Source organism: Dendrobates tinctorius, unplaced genomic scaffold, assembly GCF_039654945.1.
Source record: "Dendrobates tinctorius isolate UK_male_01 unplaced genomic scaffold, ASM3965494v1 ptg000089l, whole genome shotgun sequence".
Lineage (NCBI taxonomy): Eukaryota > Metazoa > Chordata > Amphibia > Anura > Dendrobatidae > Dendrobates > Dendrobates tinctorius.
Genome location: NW_027361757.1, coordinates 5,001 through 24,119, shown reverse-complemented (window position 1 = coordinate 24,119; position 19,119 = coordinate 5,001). Strand labels below are relative to the sequence as shown.

The 19,119-nt window shown below is 49.8% G+C and overlaps 1 protein-coding gene and 1 pseudogene across 4 annotated transcripts in view; one reads left to right on the top strand and one right to left on the bottom strand.

Annotated features, from left to right (window-relative positions):
- Window positions 1-16,596, bottom strand: part of GBF1 (golgi brefeldin A resistant guanine nucleotide exchange factor 1) — a 212,446-nt gene extending 195,850 nt beyond the window's left edge. Inside the window, exons 1-2 of one of the 4 annotated variants that reach the window (XM_073585753.1) lie at window positions 16,320-16,596; window positions 5,657-5,895 (exon numbers count right to left, since the gene is read on the bottom strand). In XM_073585753.1, coding sequence (XP_073441854.1) covers window positions 5,657-5,895; window positions 16,320-16,455 — 375 coding nt within the window. In that variant the 5' untranslated portion in view covers window positions 16,456-16,596. The remainder of the gene's footprint in view (window positions 1-5,656; window positions 5,896-16,319) is intronic. The other 3 variants (XM_073585755.1, XM_073585754.1, XM_073585756.1) reach the window with 3 other exon arrangements.
- Window positions 16,597-17,300: 704 nt separating this feature from the next.
- Window positions 17,301-19,119, top strand: part of LOC141098281 (uncharacterized) — a 5,907-nt pseudogene continuing 4,088 nt past the window's right edge.

The following is a 19,119-nucleotide window of genomic DNA, read 5'->3' as shown; positions in this document are numbered from 1 at the left end:
ATCGAGAGATGTAATTTGCAGGATCCATTTTTTCCAAATTAAGGAGGACATTATGCGTAAAGCTAGAGAGAATGACGCTATAAATATTCAACTTCTAGCGGACCTCTCCCCTATAACTCTGGCTAAGAGAAGGGCCCTGCGACCTCTCCTGGAGACTCTGCGCGCGAAAAACATTGCCTACACGTGGGAATACCCTTTTCAGCTACAAGCTCGGGAGGACACTGGCACGGTGATCCTGAGATCCCCATCGGATCTCCTCGATTTCTCATCGGCTCTGGGGTTGCCACCGGTCACCCTGGGGGAGTGGCCCCATTTTTTCCTCTTTTGGGTTCGGGGGGAGTTCGAGGAGGTGGGAGAGTACCATCGGAACGTGGGAAGAAGAGGAGAAGAAATCTACACCATGATTCTGGTGGTCCCTCGGGTGACGCCTGAGCACTGAGGAGTTTGTCCTATATTAGTAACTTGCTCTCTCCACTCTCCTTTTCCTTGGGTCGGGGAATATTGGTGGTTTTCTAACGGGGGGCCTTGTGTCCCCGGGGTGGAGCTTTATTATGCATTATAGTGGTTTACTATAACTAGAAAAATAGTCTACAGGGATCCTCATCACCTCCGAGTTGCCTCTGGTATTATGTTGTGTTTGTGGGGTATTTGTTTGGATCCAATACATAGTCAGTATAGCCTTGAGGACTGGGGCACTGAATCTGTCTGGTTGTTTAACATGTATAATTAACTTGCTGAGGGGGCCTTGCTGTTTGCTCTGTTTTAGAGTCCTGTCACCTCCCAATTTAGGGTGTGTCTTTGACACTTCCTTCAGAGAATTTCTCTGCTTAACTCTTAGCCCATAGGAGTAGCTACCTGTGGTCTAATAAGAAGGAATATTCTGCTCCGTCTGAAATTTTTGTTTATATTTCTTCATACATTATATTCTGCTGTCTTCTATTCTTCCCTCAGAACTTCCTTCTAAATCCTTTTTCTTAAGTGCTTTCTCTTCTTTACACAACACCTCTTCCCCTCCTTCCACCACCTAGTCCTACTACTGATTCTTGTACTAGTTTACGATGGCCACCTTGAACCTTTGTTCGTGGAACATCAGAGGGTTTAATACTCCGGAAAAACGCTCGCAGGTTCTTTATCACATGCACAAGAAACGGGTTCATGTGCTGCTTCTGCAGGAGACCTACTTTAGATCAGATCGGATACCTTCACTTAACCATAAATTTTACTCACACTGGTTCCAGAGCGGCAACCCAGACTCAAAATCCAAAGGCGTTAGTATTGCCTTACACAAGTCGCTACAGGCTCTGGTAATTGCCTCTAAATCTGATACGCAGGGAATATATTTGTTTTTAAAGATTAAAATTATCAGAAATGTATTTACCATTGCTAATTTTTATCTCCCTAACCAGGATCAGATCAGAACTTGTAAAGCTTACCTACGCGACCTCTCGGCATTCGCAGAGGGTGCGGTAATTGTCGGAGCAGACTTCAATTTTACATTGGATCGAGTCCTGGACTCATCTTCAGGTAGGTCGGCTGTCTCCTCCTCCCAGTTGGAGAGTCTGAAATCTAAGCTAACGGAATATAGACTGGTTGATGTTTGGAGACTGATCCACCCCAATACACGTGACTATACTTTCTATTCTGCAGTACATGATTCGTATAGTAGGATAGATTTTTTAATTAGTCACGGGCTGCTCTCGTTTCACCCGATGACAAATTACACGATGATTTGGTCGGACCATGCCCCAGTCTTAATATCCTTGACGGTTCCGGAACTCACATCGAACGAATGGACTTGGTCCTTACACCCGGGGCTTCTCAAAAATCCCTCTTGTCAGGAGGTAATCAGGATGGCAATCACAGATTTTTTCAATATTCACAAAGATAACAGCTTTGTCATATCAGTGGGAGGCCTTAAAAGGAGTTATACGGGGAGTATTCATCCAACAGGGGGCACGATTAAAGAGAGAAAGGGCTTCTGCCATTCGTAATTTGTTGACGCACATCCAAGCTTTGGAGTTGGAACACAAAAGGTCACAAAATCCACAAGTCATGACTGACCTGTTGAAAGCTAGAACTGACTTAAGCTTATTGCTAGATACAGCAACAGCAAGACAGAGACCACTTCCGCAGATACCTATACGAATACTCTGACAAGCCTGGTAGGGCCTTAGCACGATTTTTACACCCACGAATTCCTACTACCTATATACCTACCATTATGTCTGGGTCAGGTAAATCCCTCCACTCCCCCTTGGAGATTGCAGACTCATTTAGGGGTTATTATAACTCTCTTTACAACCTTAGAGGACCTTTGGCAGACATTGCTGTGTTCGACTTCCAGGAAAGAGTCGATAACTATGTAAATAGCACTCCGATTCCTCCTCTTCCATCTGAGGACGTAATGGCCCTTGAGACCCAGTTCTCGGAACAGGAGATACTGGATACAGTCAGGTCTCTGGCAAATGGCAAAAGCCCCGGTCCGGATGGATTCCCGGCTAACTTTTATAAGATATTTGCATCAAATTTAATTCCATTTATGACGAAACTCTTCAACTCTAACTCTGAGAATTGCCCTTTTGCCCCCCAAACTTTAGCTGCCATGATTGTAGTTATTCCCAAGCCAGGAAAGGACCCCTTATTATGCGCTAATTATCGGCCTATCTCCCTAATTAATGTTGATGTAAAAGTATACGCCAAAGCAATTGCAAAAAGACTAAGCCCTCAACTCCCTGGCTCCATTCACATGGATCAGGCTGGTTTTGTACAACACAGGGAGGCTACAGATAATACTGTAAAAACATTGCTCCTTGCCTCTCATATGCGTAAACAAAATTCCAGCATGTCTATTGTCCATTGATGCGGAAAAGGCGTTTGATCGTCTAGGATGGACCTTAATGAGATCTGCCTTGACACAGCTTGATTTGGGACCTGACATGATGGGTAGGATTCTGGCACTATATCAAGGCCCCACAGCCCGACTTAGAGTTAATGGTACTTTGTCATCCCCCTTACAAATAGCTAATGGCACTCGTCAGGGGTGCCCTCTTTCGCCCTTACTTTATATTATTGCAATGGAGCATCTTACAATCGCACTGAGGAATGCTGCTGATATCAAGGGCCTTCAGGTTGGTCAGAATCATGTTAAATTGCCTATCTATGCAGATGACCTATTGATCTATATCACTAAGGGTACCATTACACCTAGCGACTCACCAGCGATCCCGACTAGCGATATGACGCGGTCAGGATCGCTGGTGAATCGCTGGGTGGTCGCTAGTGAGCTGCCACTCAGGCAGATCTCACCAGCGACATCGCTGGGGACGGGGATCGCTACTTACCTGTCAGACGCGGCGATCCTGCGTCCTCCCGCCTGGCTCCACGCGTCGCTCGTCGTCACAGCAGGAAGCGCCGCAGGAAGTGACCGACGAGGAATGGTCCAGCAGCTTCTCGCGCGATCAGCGATAACCAGCGGGGGAGCCAGTCAGAGGTAAGTATCACATGCAGCGATATCGCTAGCAATATCGCTGCAACGTCACAAAATCGGTGACTTTACAGCGATATTGCTAGCGATATCGCAGTGTGTAACGGGGGCTTAACCCGACCATTGCCTTCCCAGTGCTGATGAGAGAGTTCCAACGGTTTGGAGAAGTATCTAACTTAAGTTAATTATTCAAAGACAGAGGCCCTTAATATATCTCTCCCTGATGACCTGGTCCAGAGACTCCGGGGTTCATTCCCTTTTAAATGGAAAGAGAAAGCTATAAAATACTTGGGAGTTTGGATCGCCAGTAACGAAGTGGATCTTTTTTCCCTAAACTATGTCCCATTTTTACACAAAACTATCGGATCTTAAAAAAATACAATAGATCTCAGCTCTCATGGTTTGGTCGTATAAACGTCATCAAAATGAACATTCTCCCCCGCTTTCTTTATCTTTTTCAAACAGTCCCAATAGCAATTCCTGACTATTCCTTTAATCGGTTACAATCTGCTAATAATAGTTTTGTCTGGGGAGCTCGTAGACCCCGAATTAGGCTTTCGGTTTTGACCAGACCCAAGACACAGGGGGGCACAGGTCTTCCTAGCTTCAAAAGATATCATGCCGTTCTCCTGACTAGAATAGTTGACTGGAGATATAGCGACTTACATAAACAGTGGTTGATTTTAGAAAAACTCCTCTCTCTCTATACTGTATACCATGGTGTGGTGCCAATTTTAGGCCCCCGATCTCAGGCTTTCCACCTCTTACGCAGATAGTGTTGAGATTTTGGGATAGAAATCGGGGGAGACTGAGACTTTGTAACATTCCGAGTAGCCTGGGCCCCCTCTTTGACAACATTGATTTCCCTCAAGCAGTGGACAGGACTGCGTTTCTATGCTGGAGATCTGCCGATCGGGTGGGACTGGGCCAGGTGGCGGACAGACTCTCTGGGCTCTCCACTGTGGGGGGGGGGGTTGCGGGACACCTGCCACAGCAAATCGCTATCTTGGCTTGAATTCGCTCAGTTGAAGGACTTACTCTTGGGTATTTCCTTTAACACATCGACCCGATTTGAGTCCTTGATGCTGGCTACGGAGGGTCCTACCCACACCGTCTCCTTGCTTTACAGTTTAATCCTGGAAACGTTATCTATTGACACCACCAGCAATATTACAGCTTGGGAGAGAGATCTGCGGATCACCCTCTCTGAAGCAGACCGTCTGAAGATCTTTATCCTTACCCACAAGACCTCTATCTCTTGCAGATCACAAGAGAAAAATTATAAATTATTACCGCGTTGGTATAGGTGTCCTGTGCTCCTCCATAAAATAAATCCTGCAATTTCAAACTTATGCTGGAGATGTGACAATGAGGAGGGGTCTATGCTTCATATATGGTGGTCTTGCAGTCTTCTACGTCCATTTTGGGAAGCTGTTTTTGGAGCCTTTCGCTTGATGACGGGCGTTCGCTGTGAGCCATCCCCTCAAATAGCTATCCTTTCACTGATTCCCGGGTCTATAGCATCCATAAAGAAAGGAATTATGAGGTTCTGCTTAGTAGCGGCCAGAATAATTATTCCCCGTTACTGGAGAGCGACAAGGGTTCAGTCTGCGGTGGAGTGGGTGTCCGAGATGGATAGAGTGAACCGAATGGAGTCGCTGATGGCTCAAGATGACGAATCTGTGACCGAGCGGGGACAAATGTGGTTCCTCTGGGAGACATTCAAGGAGAGTTCGGAGTTTCCGGGCTGGCTAACTGAGTTTCCATAATTTTCGTAGGGTAGCTGGGACCGAGGTTGGTTTAGTTTCCCCTCCCCTTCCCCCATTTATTACCCACTTTCTCTCTTCTCTTTCCCTCTTCTTGACTTTATTTCTCTATATCTGCCTTTTTCCTACACAATCTCAGAATGTTACTAAAGGTTAACTAAAATGTGAATGGACATGACGTGTCTTGAGATGTCTAGGATTACAAGCTTATTTTGTCCCTCACAATGTTGTATCTTACCTGTCTGTATATTCTGGTGTATTCATATGTATATCATCTTTCTGGATTGTTGCACCTTATTTTGAAAAGTTTAATAAACACATTTATGGAAGAAGAAAAAAAATGATGTATGTACTGATGGGCTACGGGATGCAAAATAAGTTAAGCAGTAGAATTAAAAATGCCTACCTTATGTTCATCTTGGTTTTGTTGATCTAATGGATACATATCTCCAGATGACTGCAGAGCAGCAGCAACAGGGTTTGCATTATCCATTTCTGAAAGATCTTCTTTTGAAGTAGCTTGAGACGACAACTCTACTCCGCTATCGGCTGTTGGGGTGACAACAGATGATGTGGCCTCTGAACTACCACCAGAGACCGGAGATGTAGCTTCTGGAGAGGAAGAGTCCATGAAAGGAATACCCCCTAAAAAGGAAAATCATATATGCTGAAAAGGGATAATTTCATAAATCAGATAATGCTTTAACACGGTATGGATTTTTACGGCAATGATACTCCTTAAAGAGAATTTATCATATTTCCAGACTAAGACGTTGTTAAAATAGGGATTTTTGTGTACTCACCGTAAAATCCTTTTCTCCGAGCCAATCATTGGGGGACACAGAGATAGTGGTGTTATGCTGCTGGCCACTAGGAGGCCACTAAGTAAACCAGAAAAAAAAAGTTAGCTCCTCCCCTGCAGTATACACCCTCTCGCTGGCTGAGTTTTCTCCAGTTCGGTGAAAAACGCAGAAGGAGCATAAACAGTCAATAATAACCATAACTAAGTCAAAGCCTAAGAATGCTACAGTGAGCCTATAGGCTAAATAGGATGGGTGCTGTGTCCCCCAATGATTGGCTTGGAGAAAAGGATTTTACGGTGAGTACACAAAAATCCCTATTTCTCCTACACCTCATTGGCGGACACAGACAGTGGGACGTCCTAAAGCAGTCCCCGGGTGGGGATCATACATCTAATACCCCATGTACCACTGAGTCAACAGTGAGGTACTGCCGATTGCAGGCTGCATCCGCAGAGGCCCGAGAATGAAATAGGCAATGTTTGTTAAGGTATGCAGGCTGGATCAAGTCACAGCCTTGCGGATAGGCCTGAGAATGAAATTGGTAATATTTTGTAAAAAGTATGCAGACTGGACAAGTCGCAGCCTTACAGACCTGTTCTGTCGAGGCCTGGTGCCGAATGGCCGAAGAGGCGCCCACTGACCAGGTAGAGTGCGCCTTAATCCCCAGTGGGAGAGGCGCGTTCCTGATACAGTAGAACTACTGAATCGCCAGGGGAATCCACCTGGCTAACGTTGCTTTGACATGGCTATACCCTTTCTATGCCCCTCTGGAAACATGAACAGGGCATCTGACTTGTGTAAGGGAGCCGTCCGCGAGATGTACAGTCGCAGCGCCCTAACCACATCCAGGGAGTTGAGGGCCTTCTCAATGCGATGGACTGGCGCCGGACAAAAGGAAAGGCAAAACAATTTCCTTGTTGAGATGGAAAGAAACGACAAAATTGAGCAGGAAGGACGGGGACGTCCTGAGAACTACCTTTACCTGATGAAAAATCCAGGAATAGCGAACGGCAGGACAGAGCTTCCAATTCCAAAACTCGTCTGATTGACGTAATTGCCACCAGAAAAAAACACCTTCCAAGAGAGGACGGACAGTGACACGTCCTGCGGCAGGTTCAAAAGGAGCCTCCAGTAAGGCCCAGAGAACCAGGTTAAGGTCTCAAGATTACAATGGCCATATATATGGAGGCGCCACAAGGAAAACTCTCTGAATGAACGTCTTGACCTGAAGTTTGGTGGCAATTCTGCGTCGGAAAAGCGCTGACAAGGGCGAAATTTGGCCCTTGAGCGAGCTAAGCAAGAGGCCTGATTTTAAACCAGATTGAAGGAATTCCAATATGGCTGGAATGGAAAAACACAAGAGGTGATCGACCATGATCCTTGTACCACGAAAAGAAGGTTGTCCAGGTGCGCTGATAGATGTACTTGGACACAGGCTTCCTAGCACTAATCATGGTGGAAATCACATCATGAGAGAACCCAGCCTGTGCTAAAATCCAGGTTTCAACGGCCACGCCGTCAAAGACAGGGCCCTGGAGTTCTGGTGGTAAATCGGGCCCTGCGAGTGTAGATCCATGCAATCTGGGAGTTGCCAGGGGACGTCAGCAACTAGTTGTATTAGTTCTGCATACCATACTCGGCGCGGCCAATCTGGCGCGACAAGGAACACTGGTACTGTCTCTGCTCTGATCTTCTTAATGCCCCTCGGAAGCAAGGGAAGAGGAGGGAAGATGTACAGAAGCCGGAACCGGTTCTATGGCAGAACTAGGGCGTCCACTGCGATGTCGCATGGATCACGCGATCGGGAAATGAACCGAGGAACCTTGTTTAGTCTTGAGGCCATGAGATCTACATCCGGAGTCCCCCAACGATGACAAATCTGTTGAAAGACTTCCGGATGAAGAGACCACTTCCCTGAGGCAATGCCTTGGCGACTGAGAAAATCTGCCGTCCAATTTTCTATGCTCAGCCCAATGGAGGATGTGACTCGCTTCGTGCACGGCCATCCTGCTCCGGGTACCTCCCTGGTGGCTGATATATGCTACAGCCGTGGCGTTGTCGGATTGGAACTTGAGACCTGCGAGGAGACGGTGGAAACTCCGTAGAGCTAAACTGATCGCTTGCATCTCCAAAATGTTGATGGGGAGGCTGACTCTCGGGTTGACCAATAACCCTGTTCCGTGTGGCGACGAAAGACGGCTCCCCAGCTGAGGAGACTTGCGCCGGTGGTTACTACCAACCAACTTACTGGGAGAAAAGACCTCCCTTGATTCAGGGAGGACCTCAGTGTCCACCACCTGAGGGATTGCCTGACCCGCAGGGGCAGAGGGATCCAATGGTCCAGGGAGAACGGGTACTTGTCCTAAGCTATCAGCAACGCGTGTTGTAAGGGACAGAAGTAGAACTGTGCAAATGGAACTGCTTCCATCGTTGACACTAACTTTCCTATAACTCTCATGCCGAAACGAATAGAGTGAGAAAACAGTCGCGCTGCCTGTTGTAAGGCTTGGGTCTCCCCTGGAGGGAGAATGACCAACCTGTGCGAAGTGTCCAAGATCATCCCTAAAAGGGAAATCTGCTGAGCTGGTTTTGGGAAAGACTTTTCAAAGTTTATCTTCGACCCCAGCCGAGAAAGTGTATTTACTGTTATCCATGGATTCCTCGCTGGCTGGAAGGGACGGACCCTTGTTTAGCAGGTCGTCCGGACACGGTAACACCACCACTCCTCGAGAGTGGAGAATGACCATGACAGCCGCCATAACCTTGGTAAAGACCCTGGGGGAGGTGGCGAGTCCGAAGGGCAAGGTAACGAACTGGAAGTGCTCCTTGTGAATTGCAAAACGCAGAAACTGCTGGAGGGACAGGCAGATCGGAATGTGAAGGTAAGCGTCCTTGATGTCGATGGATGCTAGGAACCCTCCTTTTTCCATGGAAGCGACAACTGATCGGAGAAATTCCATTCGGAATCGCCGTACCCTGACAAACTTATTTAACAGTTTGAGATCCAGAATGGGTCGCATCGTCCCGTCCTTTTTTGAACCACAAAAAGGTTTGAATAAAATCCTCTGAACCTTTCGCGATGAGGGACCGGAATGATGACTCCGACCCTTAACAGCCCGAAGGAAGGCTCGTCTTTTTCTTGGGGGGGGGGGGAGAGAAAAGGAAAAACCGAGTTGGAAAGGGGAGAAGAAAATTCTATCTTGTATCCGGAGGACACCAGCTCCCTGATCCACTTGTCATTGGGTAGATCTAGGAGATCTGGCTCCCCTAGATCCAGAAGCCCTAGGCCTGGGTTTCCAAGAACGGTTAGGTCTGTATAAGATCTGGGAGCCTGTGTCTCCACGCAGAGACCGACCTGATCCAAAAGAGAAAGTAGAGGAGGACCAACCGGAATTGTTGCGAGAAGATCAAAAATGCGTCGGCTGTTGGTTGCGAAACGGCTGAATAGCCCTTTGTTGAGGAAGGAATTTACCTTTTCCCCTCCGGTAGTATCAGAAATGAGCTGGTCCAGTCTGTCCCCAAAGACACGACTAGCTTGAAAAGGTGGGAGAAGTCAACAATCTTTTAGATGCGGCATGCGCCCACCAGCCGCAGAACCATGGGGCTCTTCTAAAGGAGATCGCATGAGCGGCAGCTTGAGTCGTGCAATTGGCGGCATCCAAAGAAGCGTCTACTACAAAATTCGCTACGTGAAGCATCTGGCTGGCGACAGTGGTTTTCTCCGGAGGAAGATTGGTGACCAGGAAGGAAGTATTCAGGACTTCTGTCCAAGCGGCCATGCCTTAGTGGCCTAAACTGCCGCGAAGGATGGAAAAAAAAAAAAAAACGCCGTTCCTGAAGCTTCCAAAAAATTGAAACGGGCAGGGTAGCCAATTTGACGATCGGCGGGGTTTCTGACTGAGGAACCCTCAAACAGATAGGAGCGTTGTAGAAGCAAGACGCGGTACAGGAGGATGTACCGGAGTGAACTGTAATCAACCGTTCATTAGGTCTGGATCAAAGGGTTTAGCCAGAGTAAACTTTTGCCCAGTGAACCACTTATGTGGCCGATCCCTACCTCACTGGACGGCTGGTAAATAACCAGCGCACACGCTTGTTCCTTAAATGAGATAGGGAGTGCTGGAGAGGGAATATTTTCCTCATCCAACTTCAGAATCCTGTTGACTAATTCTATAAGAGAATCAAGCAACTTTTGATGATGGGGGATTCTGAGGGCTGACGCGACAGATACGAATTCAGAGTCATGCTTGCTGTGAACCTCAGGAGAGGGCGAGTGAGACAGGAGTCGCTGATGCTGAGGCGCAAAATCCAACTGAGGGACGCGCCATGGGTCCGCTTTTCCAGAGACCGTGCCTCCGGAGAGAGAGAGAATATAATCTGGGTCAGAGACTCGACCGACCGTGACAGGGGCGCAGCCCACTCAAGGGTACCAGACGCAGGAGGCCCGTCAGCAGCGGCTGCGAGGGGCGTTGGAGGGCAGGTCGGGTGCAGTTCGAGCGCGGTCCGTGCATAACGGATTAGTTTGTGCACTGGGTAAGGCCGACCTGCAAGTGGTACACATGGTAGAAAAAAACGCAGTGTGCTTCTTTGCAGCCTGTTTAGCCTCCTTAGAGTGAGGCATAGCGCTCCAGAAAGGGTTAACGGCAGAGTCTGACTGCAGTTGCAGAGAATGTGCCAGGAAGGGGTTAAGCTTTAATCTGAGGGTAGATGCAGCTTACCCACGGTCCTGTGTTATGTCCCCCAGGAGGAAAAAAACGGTGGTCCTGTGGCGTCACCCGGTATTCGGCTGCTCCTGAAAGGGGTAACTGCAGCAGAGGTAACAGACATGGCCCCCGAGATTAGAAATACGCGTCTCGTTGAGTACGAGAGGCGCCAAGAGGAGGGGGTGGTGACGTTAGCGCGGGCGACGCTATTCAAATTGTGGCCTAGCAGGCCGGAAAAGCCAGGGACTAAATTTCTGGCCTACCCGCGGGAGGCGCCGGCGCCATCGAGGGTGGCGCTATTTGAATTGCAGTCTAGCAGGCTGAAAAGGCCGGGGGCTAAATTTCTGGCCTCTCCGCGGTAAGTGCCAGTGTACCGCCACTGACGCCAAGTCAGCGCTTCTCCCGGGGACAAGGACCCGACCCCATACCTCCACTCCTGTGTTCAGTCAGGTCGTCGCTGTCCGGTCTCATCCTCCAGGTGATGTAGCAGAGCTGGAGGAAGTTTTACAGGAGGGATATTGCTCAATCGATCCTCCCTCTGGGCAGGGGGACGGAGAGCTCTGGGGCTGATTCAGGGCATCCGAAAAAGCGCTGTTCAGGTCTTTCTCCATGCACTCCTGTTGCGCTTGCCCTCGTATCCGTGGAACCATCGTCAGAGGAATCAGCCCCATTCGCAGCAGGAAAGTGTACGTGAAGGGTTACTCCACGTGCTTGACTGTTGTTGGCTCGGGGGAGAGCGGACCGTAGAAAGGAACCGTCACCCCCTTCACTCCGTTAATTAAAAAATAAAAATTTACAGAAAATTAAAAAATAAAATAAAAACGGTGGGGTTTGAAACCAGACCCAAGTGCCTCCTATAGACACTAAGTAAGAACTGGAGAAATCTCAGCCAGCGAGAGGGTGTAAACTGCAGGGGAGGAGCTAACTTTTTTTCTGGTTTACTTAGTGTCATCCTAGTGGCCAGCAGCATAACACCACTGTCTCTGTGTCCCCCAATGAGGCATAGGAGAAAAGTGGGTGTCGTATAATCCTGAGACAGTATCATCTGTCATTAAGAACAGCACTCATATAGCTTCCTTCTAAGATCAGAGAGACTAAACAGCTGCACAGGTCTCTCTCCTAAGATGTGCAGTTTTAGCAGGAAACGAGGCCAAAACTGCACATCACTAAGGCTATGTGAACACGTTGAATAAAACATCTGAACCATTTCTGCAGCTCTTCGCAGGAAAAACGCAGCAGCAAAAACGAGTTTTTGCCCTGCGTATTTGATGGATTGAAGTGAAGTCAATGGTGAAAAATGCGGGGTAAAAATGGATAGCGAATTGACATGCTGCAGATTTTCTGTACCAAGTCTGCAAGTCAAAAAAAGTCAATGTGTGCATGACATTTCATGTTTTTCATTCACTATGCTGGAATCAGGTTGTCACAGATCCTTGCAGAAAAAAAACAGGATCAGCACAGTCCTCACAATGCTGAAGGTCCTGAAACTGCACACTAAAGCTGAAGGACCATCTAGTACAGCGGTGGTGAGTCTATTGCACGCGTACCAGAGGAGGGCATACGCGCCATCCCCTCAGCACTAGCGCTGCTGCCACTATCCTCTGCACGTGCACGGTACCATCAGCACTAGCGCAGCCGCCACTCTTCTCTGCAGAGTATGGCAGTGCAAATGCTGAGGGGACAGCATGAATACAGATGAGAGTGGCGGAAATGGGCAGAGAAGAGTAGTTTTTTCTTTTTTTTAATGTGGGGCCATCATACTGCATGGAGCACCAGGCGGGGGCCATCATACTGCATGGAGCACCAGGCGGGGGCCATCATACTGCATGGAGCACCAGGCGGGGGCCATCATACTGCATGGAGCACCAGGGGGGGGGGCCATCATACTGCATGGAGCACCTGGCGGGGGCCCATCATACTGCATGGAGCACCTGGCGGGGGCCCATCATACTCTCTGGAGCACCAGGCGGGGGCCCATCATACTGCATGGAGCACCAGGCGGGGGCCCATCATACTGCATGGAGCACCAGGCGGGGGCCCATCATACTCTCTGGAGCACCAGGCGGGGGCCCATCATACTCTCTGGAGCACCAGGCGGGGGCCCATCATACTCTCTGGAGCACCAGGCGGGGGCCCATCATACTCTCTGGAGCACCAGGCGGGGGCCCATCATACTCTCTGGAGCACCAGGCGGGGGCCCATCATACTCTCTGGAGCACCAGGCGGGGGCCCATCATACTCTCTGGAGCACCAGGCGGGGGCCCATCATACTCTCTGGAGCACCAGGCGGGGGCCCATCATACTCTCTGGAGCACCAGGCGGGGGCCCATCATACTCTCTGGAGCACCAGGCGGGGGCCCATCATACTCTCTGGAGCACCAGGCGGGGGCCATCATACTGCATGGAGCACCAGGCGGGGGCCCATCATACTGCATGGAGCACCAGGCGGGGGCCATCATACTGCATGGAGCACCAGGCGGGGGCCCATCATACTCTCTGGAGCACCAGGCGGGGGCCCATCATACTCTCTGGAGCACCAGGCGGGGGCCATCACACTCTCTGGAGCACCAGGCGGGGGCCCATCATACTCTCTGGAGCACCAGGCGGGGGCCCATCATACTCTCTGGAGCACCAGGCGGGGGCCATCATACTGCATGGAGCACCAGGCGGGGGCCATCATACTGCATGGAGCACCAGGCGGGGGCCCATCATACTCTCTGGAGCACCAGGCGGGGGCCCATCATACTCTCTGGAGCACCAGGCGGGGGCCATCACACTCTCTGGAGCACCAGGCGGGGGCCATCACACTCTCTGGAGCACCAGGCGGGGGCCATCACACTCTCTGGAGCACCAGGCGGGGGCCATCACACTCTCTGGAGCACCAGGCGGGGGCCATCACACTCTCTGGAGCACCAGGCGGGGGCCCATCATACTCTCTGGAGCACCAGGCGGGGGCCATCACACTCTCTGGAGCACCAGGCGGGGGCCATCACACTCTCTGGAGCACCAGGCGGGGGCCATCACACTCTCTGGAGCACCAGGCGGGGGCCATCACACTCTCTGGAGCACCAGGCGGGGGCCATCACACTCTCTGGAGCACCAGGCGGGGGCCATCACACTCTCTGGAGCACCAGGCGGGGGCCATCACACTCTCTGGAGCACCAGGCGGGGGCCATCACACTCTCTGGAGCACCAGGCGGGGGCCATCACACTCTCTGGAGCACCAGGCGGGGGCCATCACACTCTCTGGAGCACCAGGCGGGGGCCATCACACTCTCTGGAGCACCAGGCGGGGGCCATCACACTCTCTGGAGCACCAGGCGGGGGCCATCACACTCTCTGGAGCACCAGGCGGGGGCCATCACACTCTCTGGAGCACCAGGCGGGGGCCATCACACTCTCTGGAGCACCAGGCGGGGGCCATCACACTCTCTGGAGCACCAGGCGGGGGCCATCACACTCTCTGGAGCACCAGGCGGGGGCCATCACACACTCTGGAGCACCAGGCGGGGGCCATCACACTCTCTGGAGCACCAGGCGGGGGCCATCACACTCTCTGGAGCACCAGGCGGGGGCCATCACACTCTCTGGAGCACCAGGCGGGGGCCATCACACTCTCTGGAGCACCAGGCGGGGGCCATCACACTCTCTGGAGCACCAGGCGGGGGCCATCACACTCTCTGGAGCACCAGGCGGGGGCCATCACACTCTCTGGAGCACCAGGCGGGGGCCATCACACTCTCTGGAGCACCAGGCGGGGGCCATCACACTCTCTGGAGCACCAGGCGGGGGCCATCACACTCTCTGGAGCACCAGGCGGGGGCCATCACACTCTCTGGAGCACCAGGCGGGGGCCATCACACTCTCTGGAGCACCAGGCGGGGGCCATCACACTCTCTGGAGCACCAGGCGGGGGCCATCACACTCTCTGGAGCACCAGGCGGGGGCCATCACACTCTCTGGAGCACCAGGCGGGGGCCATCACACTCTCTGGAGCACCAGGCGGGGGCCATCACACTCTCTGGAGCACCAGGCGGGGGCCATCACACTCTCTGGAGCACCAGGCGGGGGCCATCACACTCTCTGGAGCACCAGGCGGGGGCCATCACACTCTCTGGAGCACCAGGCGGGGGCCATCACACTCTCTGGAGCACCAGGCGGGGGCCATCACACTCTCTGGAGCACCAGGCGGGGGCCATCACACTCTCTGGAGCACCAGGCGGGGGCCATCACACTCTCTGGGGCACCAGGCGGGGGCCATCACACTCTCTGGAGCACCAGGCGGGGGCCATCACACTCTCTGGAGCACCAGGCGGGGGCCATCACACTCTCTGGAGCACCAGGCGGGGGCCATCACACTCTCTGGAGCACCAGGCGGGGGCCATCACACTCTCTGGAGCACCAGGCGGGGGCCATCACACTCTCTGGAGCACCAGGCGGGGGCCATCACACTCTCTGGAGCACCAGGCGGGGGCCATCACACTCTATGGAGGACTATGTGTGGCCCATTACACTCTATGGAGGACTATGTGTGGCCCATTACACTGTATGGAGGACTTTGTGGGGCCATTATACTGTATGGAGGGCTGTGTGGGGAATCCAGTTGGATAATCATACTGTGATGGGGTCACTATTCTTTGCTGTGGGGATTGGGGGAGGGGGGTACAGTAGGATCCTCATAATGGGTGTGTAGAGGATATTGTGGAGTAAGTCACTATGGGGGTATTGTACTGTGTTTGGGGGCACTTGTTTGCATCCTACTTTATTTTCTATTTTATTCAAGTTGTTTTTTTATCCTTTGTCATTAGATATTTAAATTAGGCCACTTGTATATATGCTTTTAACTGCTCTTACATAACATGTCTAAAATTGACAAGTTTTTCCTTAAATATCAAGGTTGCCATCGACTTTGCCCAAGCTTCTAATTTTGGCCCTCTGTGTATTTGATTTTGACATCCCTGACTTAATGAGTTAATCTCATGATAAAGGGTTACAATTGCAAAGCAGTTGTAAAAACAAACAACTTTGCAGTTTTACTTTTGATTAAATATCCTCTCCATTCTCAAGAACAGACCTCCGGTGACTAGTATCCTTGGCTTGGAGTGCAGCGCTTACAAGCTCTTTGCTATAAACACTATAGCACGCTAATGTACGAGCTGTTTTTCTAAACTAAAACCTCATTACTTAGGTTAAATTGCTGTATTGGCACTTTGTGATAAATAAGTAGGTTTGGATTGCAGTTTGAGCACTCTAAAAAGGTTCACCATCACTGGTCTAATATATCCCAGTCATGTGATCAGTCACAAAATCGGTATAGGATGCTGTCAGTAAAGCTGTATTTTTGCATATATGCAGCAGATCTATATGTGCATATATTTGCAGCAGGTGTATGTGCGTGTGTGTTAATTTTGCATGCAGCTGTGGACCGCAGAGTTGTGTATATGTATTGTGCACACAGCGGTGTCATCTTTTGATGTCAAAATCTGAAGTGCGTCTGACAGCGCTATATAAAAATAAAGACAGCAAGGTTTGTCCTACAGTCCAAAAAAAAAAAAATACCTACCTGCTGAAAAGCCACTTGACAAAGGCTGGTGTGAAGATTCTGTGCCAGCCATAACTTTGGTGATGTGACGTGGGGGCCTTGGAGATCTCTTCTGCTTTTTCCATTTTGAGGAATCACTAACACCACCAGCTCTCATTTTCAGCTGTGAAGATGACACCACATAAATGTTAACATGCTTTGAATTTACCACTGTATGGCTTTCCAGACATGCTTTACTGCTGCCTTTCCCCTGTAAGTTAACGCTAACAAAGGAGTCAAATCAAAATGGAAAACTGAAAATTCTAGTTAAGAAACAATATGACTCCACCTGTCCTAGAGTTGCATTGTACAGCAGCCCATGGAGAGAAGAGGCACTGATTCAGCTACAAAACACTATCTAATCCTGCACAACAACTTTTAAAAGAGGAGGGGAATGAAAAGTCCACGTATTAAGACATTACAACTGTAAAATATTTTTTGGGCCAAATAACAGATGCCATGTATCAGACAGACAAATATCAGACTAAAATAACTTAACACTGACAAAAAAACAAATGACCACATAAACTGCAAAGAACTGGAGAAACAGATCTTTCATCGCCAGTGTTTGTAAATAGTGCACTGTATACAGGAACATTTATATATTTTATCATTTCAATAGCTTCCTATAGAACAGAGCAGACAGAAGTCCGTGATACCAGGATCTTAATTCACAAATTACACTGCAGAGCTGGAGCAACAGATGGGGGGACCCAGCTAGCAAGTATACACTTTCGTCAAGACACAGACTAATCCAACAGATAGAATGGGTGCCATTCATTCTGTGCTATGAGGTAGACATGTCCAGCGGCTTTGTATAAATTAGTAAAATTAAAAAAAACAACATATATGGCAGTATAATGTGGGCAAATGGCATCAAACTGGGACCTTATTAAAGCATTGACATCTTACAAATGGTCTCATTAACGCTTCTGGAGGAAGATAACCTTCTCATTATGGTAGATGCAGCTGTCAGACCCCAAGGTCATTCGTCTATCTATAGCTTCTATGCAGGATGAGTCATTTTGGGTGATCTGCGGGCTGGACAAAACTTTGCAGTCACAGGTAAGTAAGCATTCCTACAAGGGCAGCAACACTTGAGATACTCCTTACAGCTGTGTCTCTCAACTCCAGCCCTAACGGCCCCTCAACAGGTCATGATTTGAGGGTATGCTATAGAGCAGGGATCCCCAACCTGTAGCTTGGGAGCCATACGTGGCTCGCGGTCCCGTGAATTATGGTTCGCAACTGTCTGCCAGCTTGGTGTATTAACTCCAGGTCTAACAAACAGGTATGAAGAGTACATCTCAAAATGGTGAATTTTGTGAGTAGCCCTGCACAGAAGTGCAGATCTGGATGCACATATGCTGGTCTTAGGGGTTTAGAGATGTTTTAGGTATTGTACAACCTGTTAGAGGAGGTTCTCAAAATCCTTCATGGGAGAATACTGAATTGAGGCATTGTGGGAACCCCTGGATCTCAGTGTACTGCTTTGGAGTGATTTCTGTGGAAAAGCTTTGGTTATCAATATACCTGTAATAGGGGCTTTGGTTGACACTACTTTGAAGGGGGTGGGAGCTGGTTGTGGCTCGCGACCCTCTCTCTAAACTGAATGTGGCTCGCGACCCTCTCTCTAAGCTGAATGTGGCTCTCAAGGTCAGAAAGGTTGGGACCACTACTAAAGAGAACCAGTGGCAATTTTGGATGTCTTGCGGATAACCATTACCTGAGCTACACTAAGGAAATCTGGAAAAAATGACCTGTTGGGAGGGACTTAAGGACTGACTGAAAAACTGCCAGGGGAGACATCCAGCCCCTGACATTTGCAGCCCACAGTGATCTGGAGCTCCAGAGACATCCTTGTGACAGCTAAGAGCAGGAGGAGCGCACCAGCGTCACCAACCGTCGCATCCGGGCAAGTGCCTTGGACGAACAGGGGCCCAATTGCCGTTTGGGGACACCAGGACGCTATGGGGCCCGTGAGTAAAGGTAGCCAACCTCCCCCCTCTAATACTCACCTCTCCCCTTTTCCCTGCAACTCAAGTGTCTTCAAACTCTGTGACGTCTCAGGGCAGAGGGGGCGATGACGTCACTACAGCCGGCCCTCTGTGCTGAGCACTGCAGAGTCAAAACACACTGAGGAGACCGGACCTGCGGGTAACGAGGAGAGGAGAGCATTTGTTTTTTTTTTTCATGTATGGAGCAATATATGGAGTCATTATATACTGTATATTGCAATATATGGGGCCCATTATATGCTTTATGGAGTAATATATGGGGAAACAAAATAAAAATGCATGTAATCTACACAACTGAATTAGTAAAATTTCCTGAACGTCAAGTAGCAGAAAGTAGTATTCATATAAAAGAAAAGACAAAAAATGCAACAAAAACCACATGTAAAAAAAACGCAGGCAAAACCGCAAGCAACCTAATAGGTGCAGAAATGATGTAGAAAATCTATAACATTAAAAGCTCACCAGATACTCAGGTGGGATTGTATCCCTAAACTATCTATATCGGAAAAAAAGTGAGTGAATGAGAGCGCGCGAGAGCGAAAGAGAGAGAGAGAGCGCGCGAGAGCGAAAGAGAGAGGAGAGAGCGCGCGAGAGCGAAAGAGAGAGAGAGAGCGCGCGAGAGCGAAAGAGAGAGAGAGAGCGCGCGAGAGCGAAAGAGAGAGAGAGAGCGCGCAGAGCGCGAAAGAGAGAGAGAGAGCGCGCGAGCGCGAAAGAGAGAGAGAGCGCGCGAGCGCGAAAGAGAGAGAGAGAGCGCGCGAGCGCGA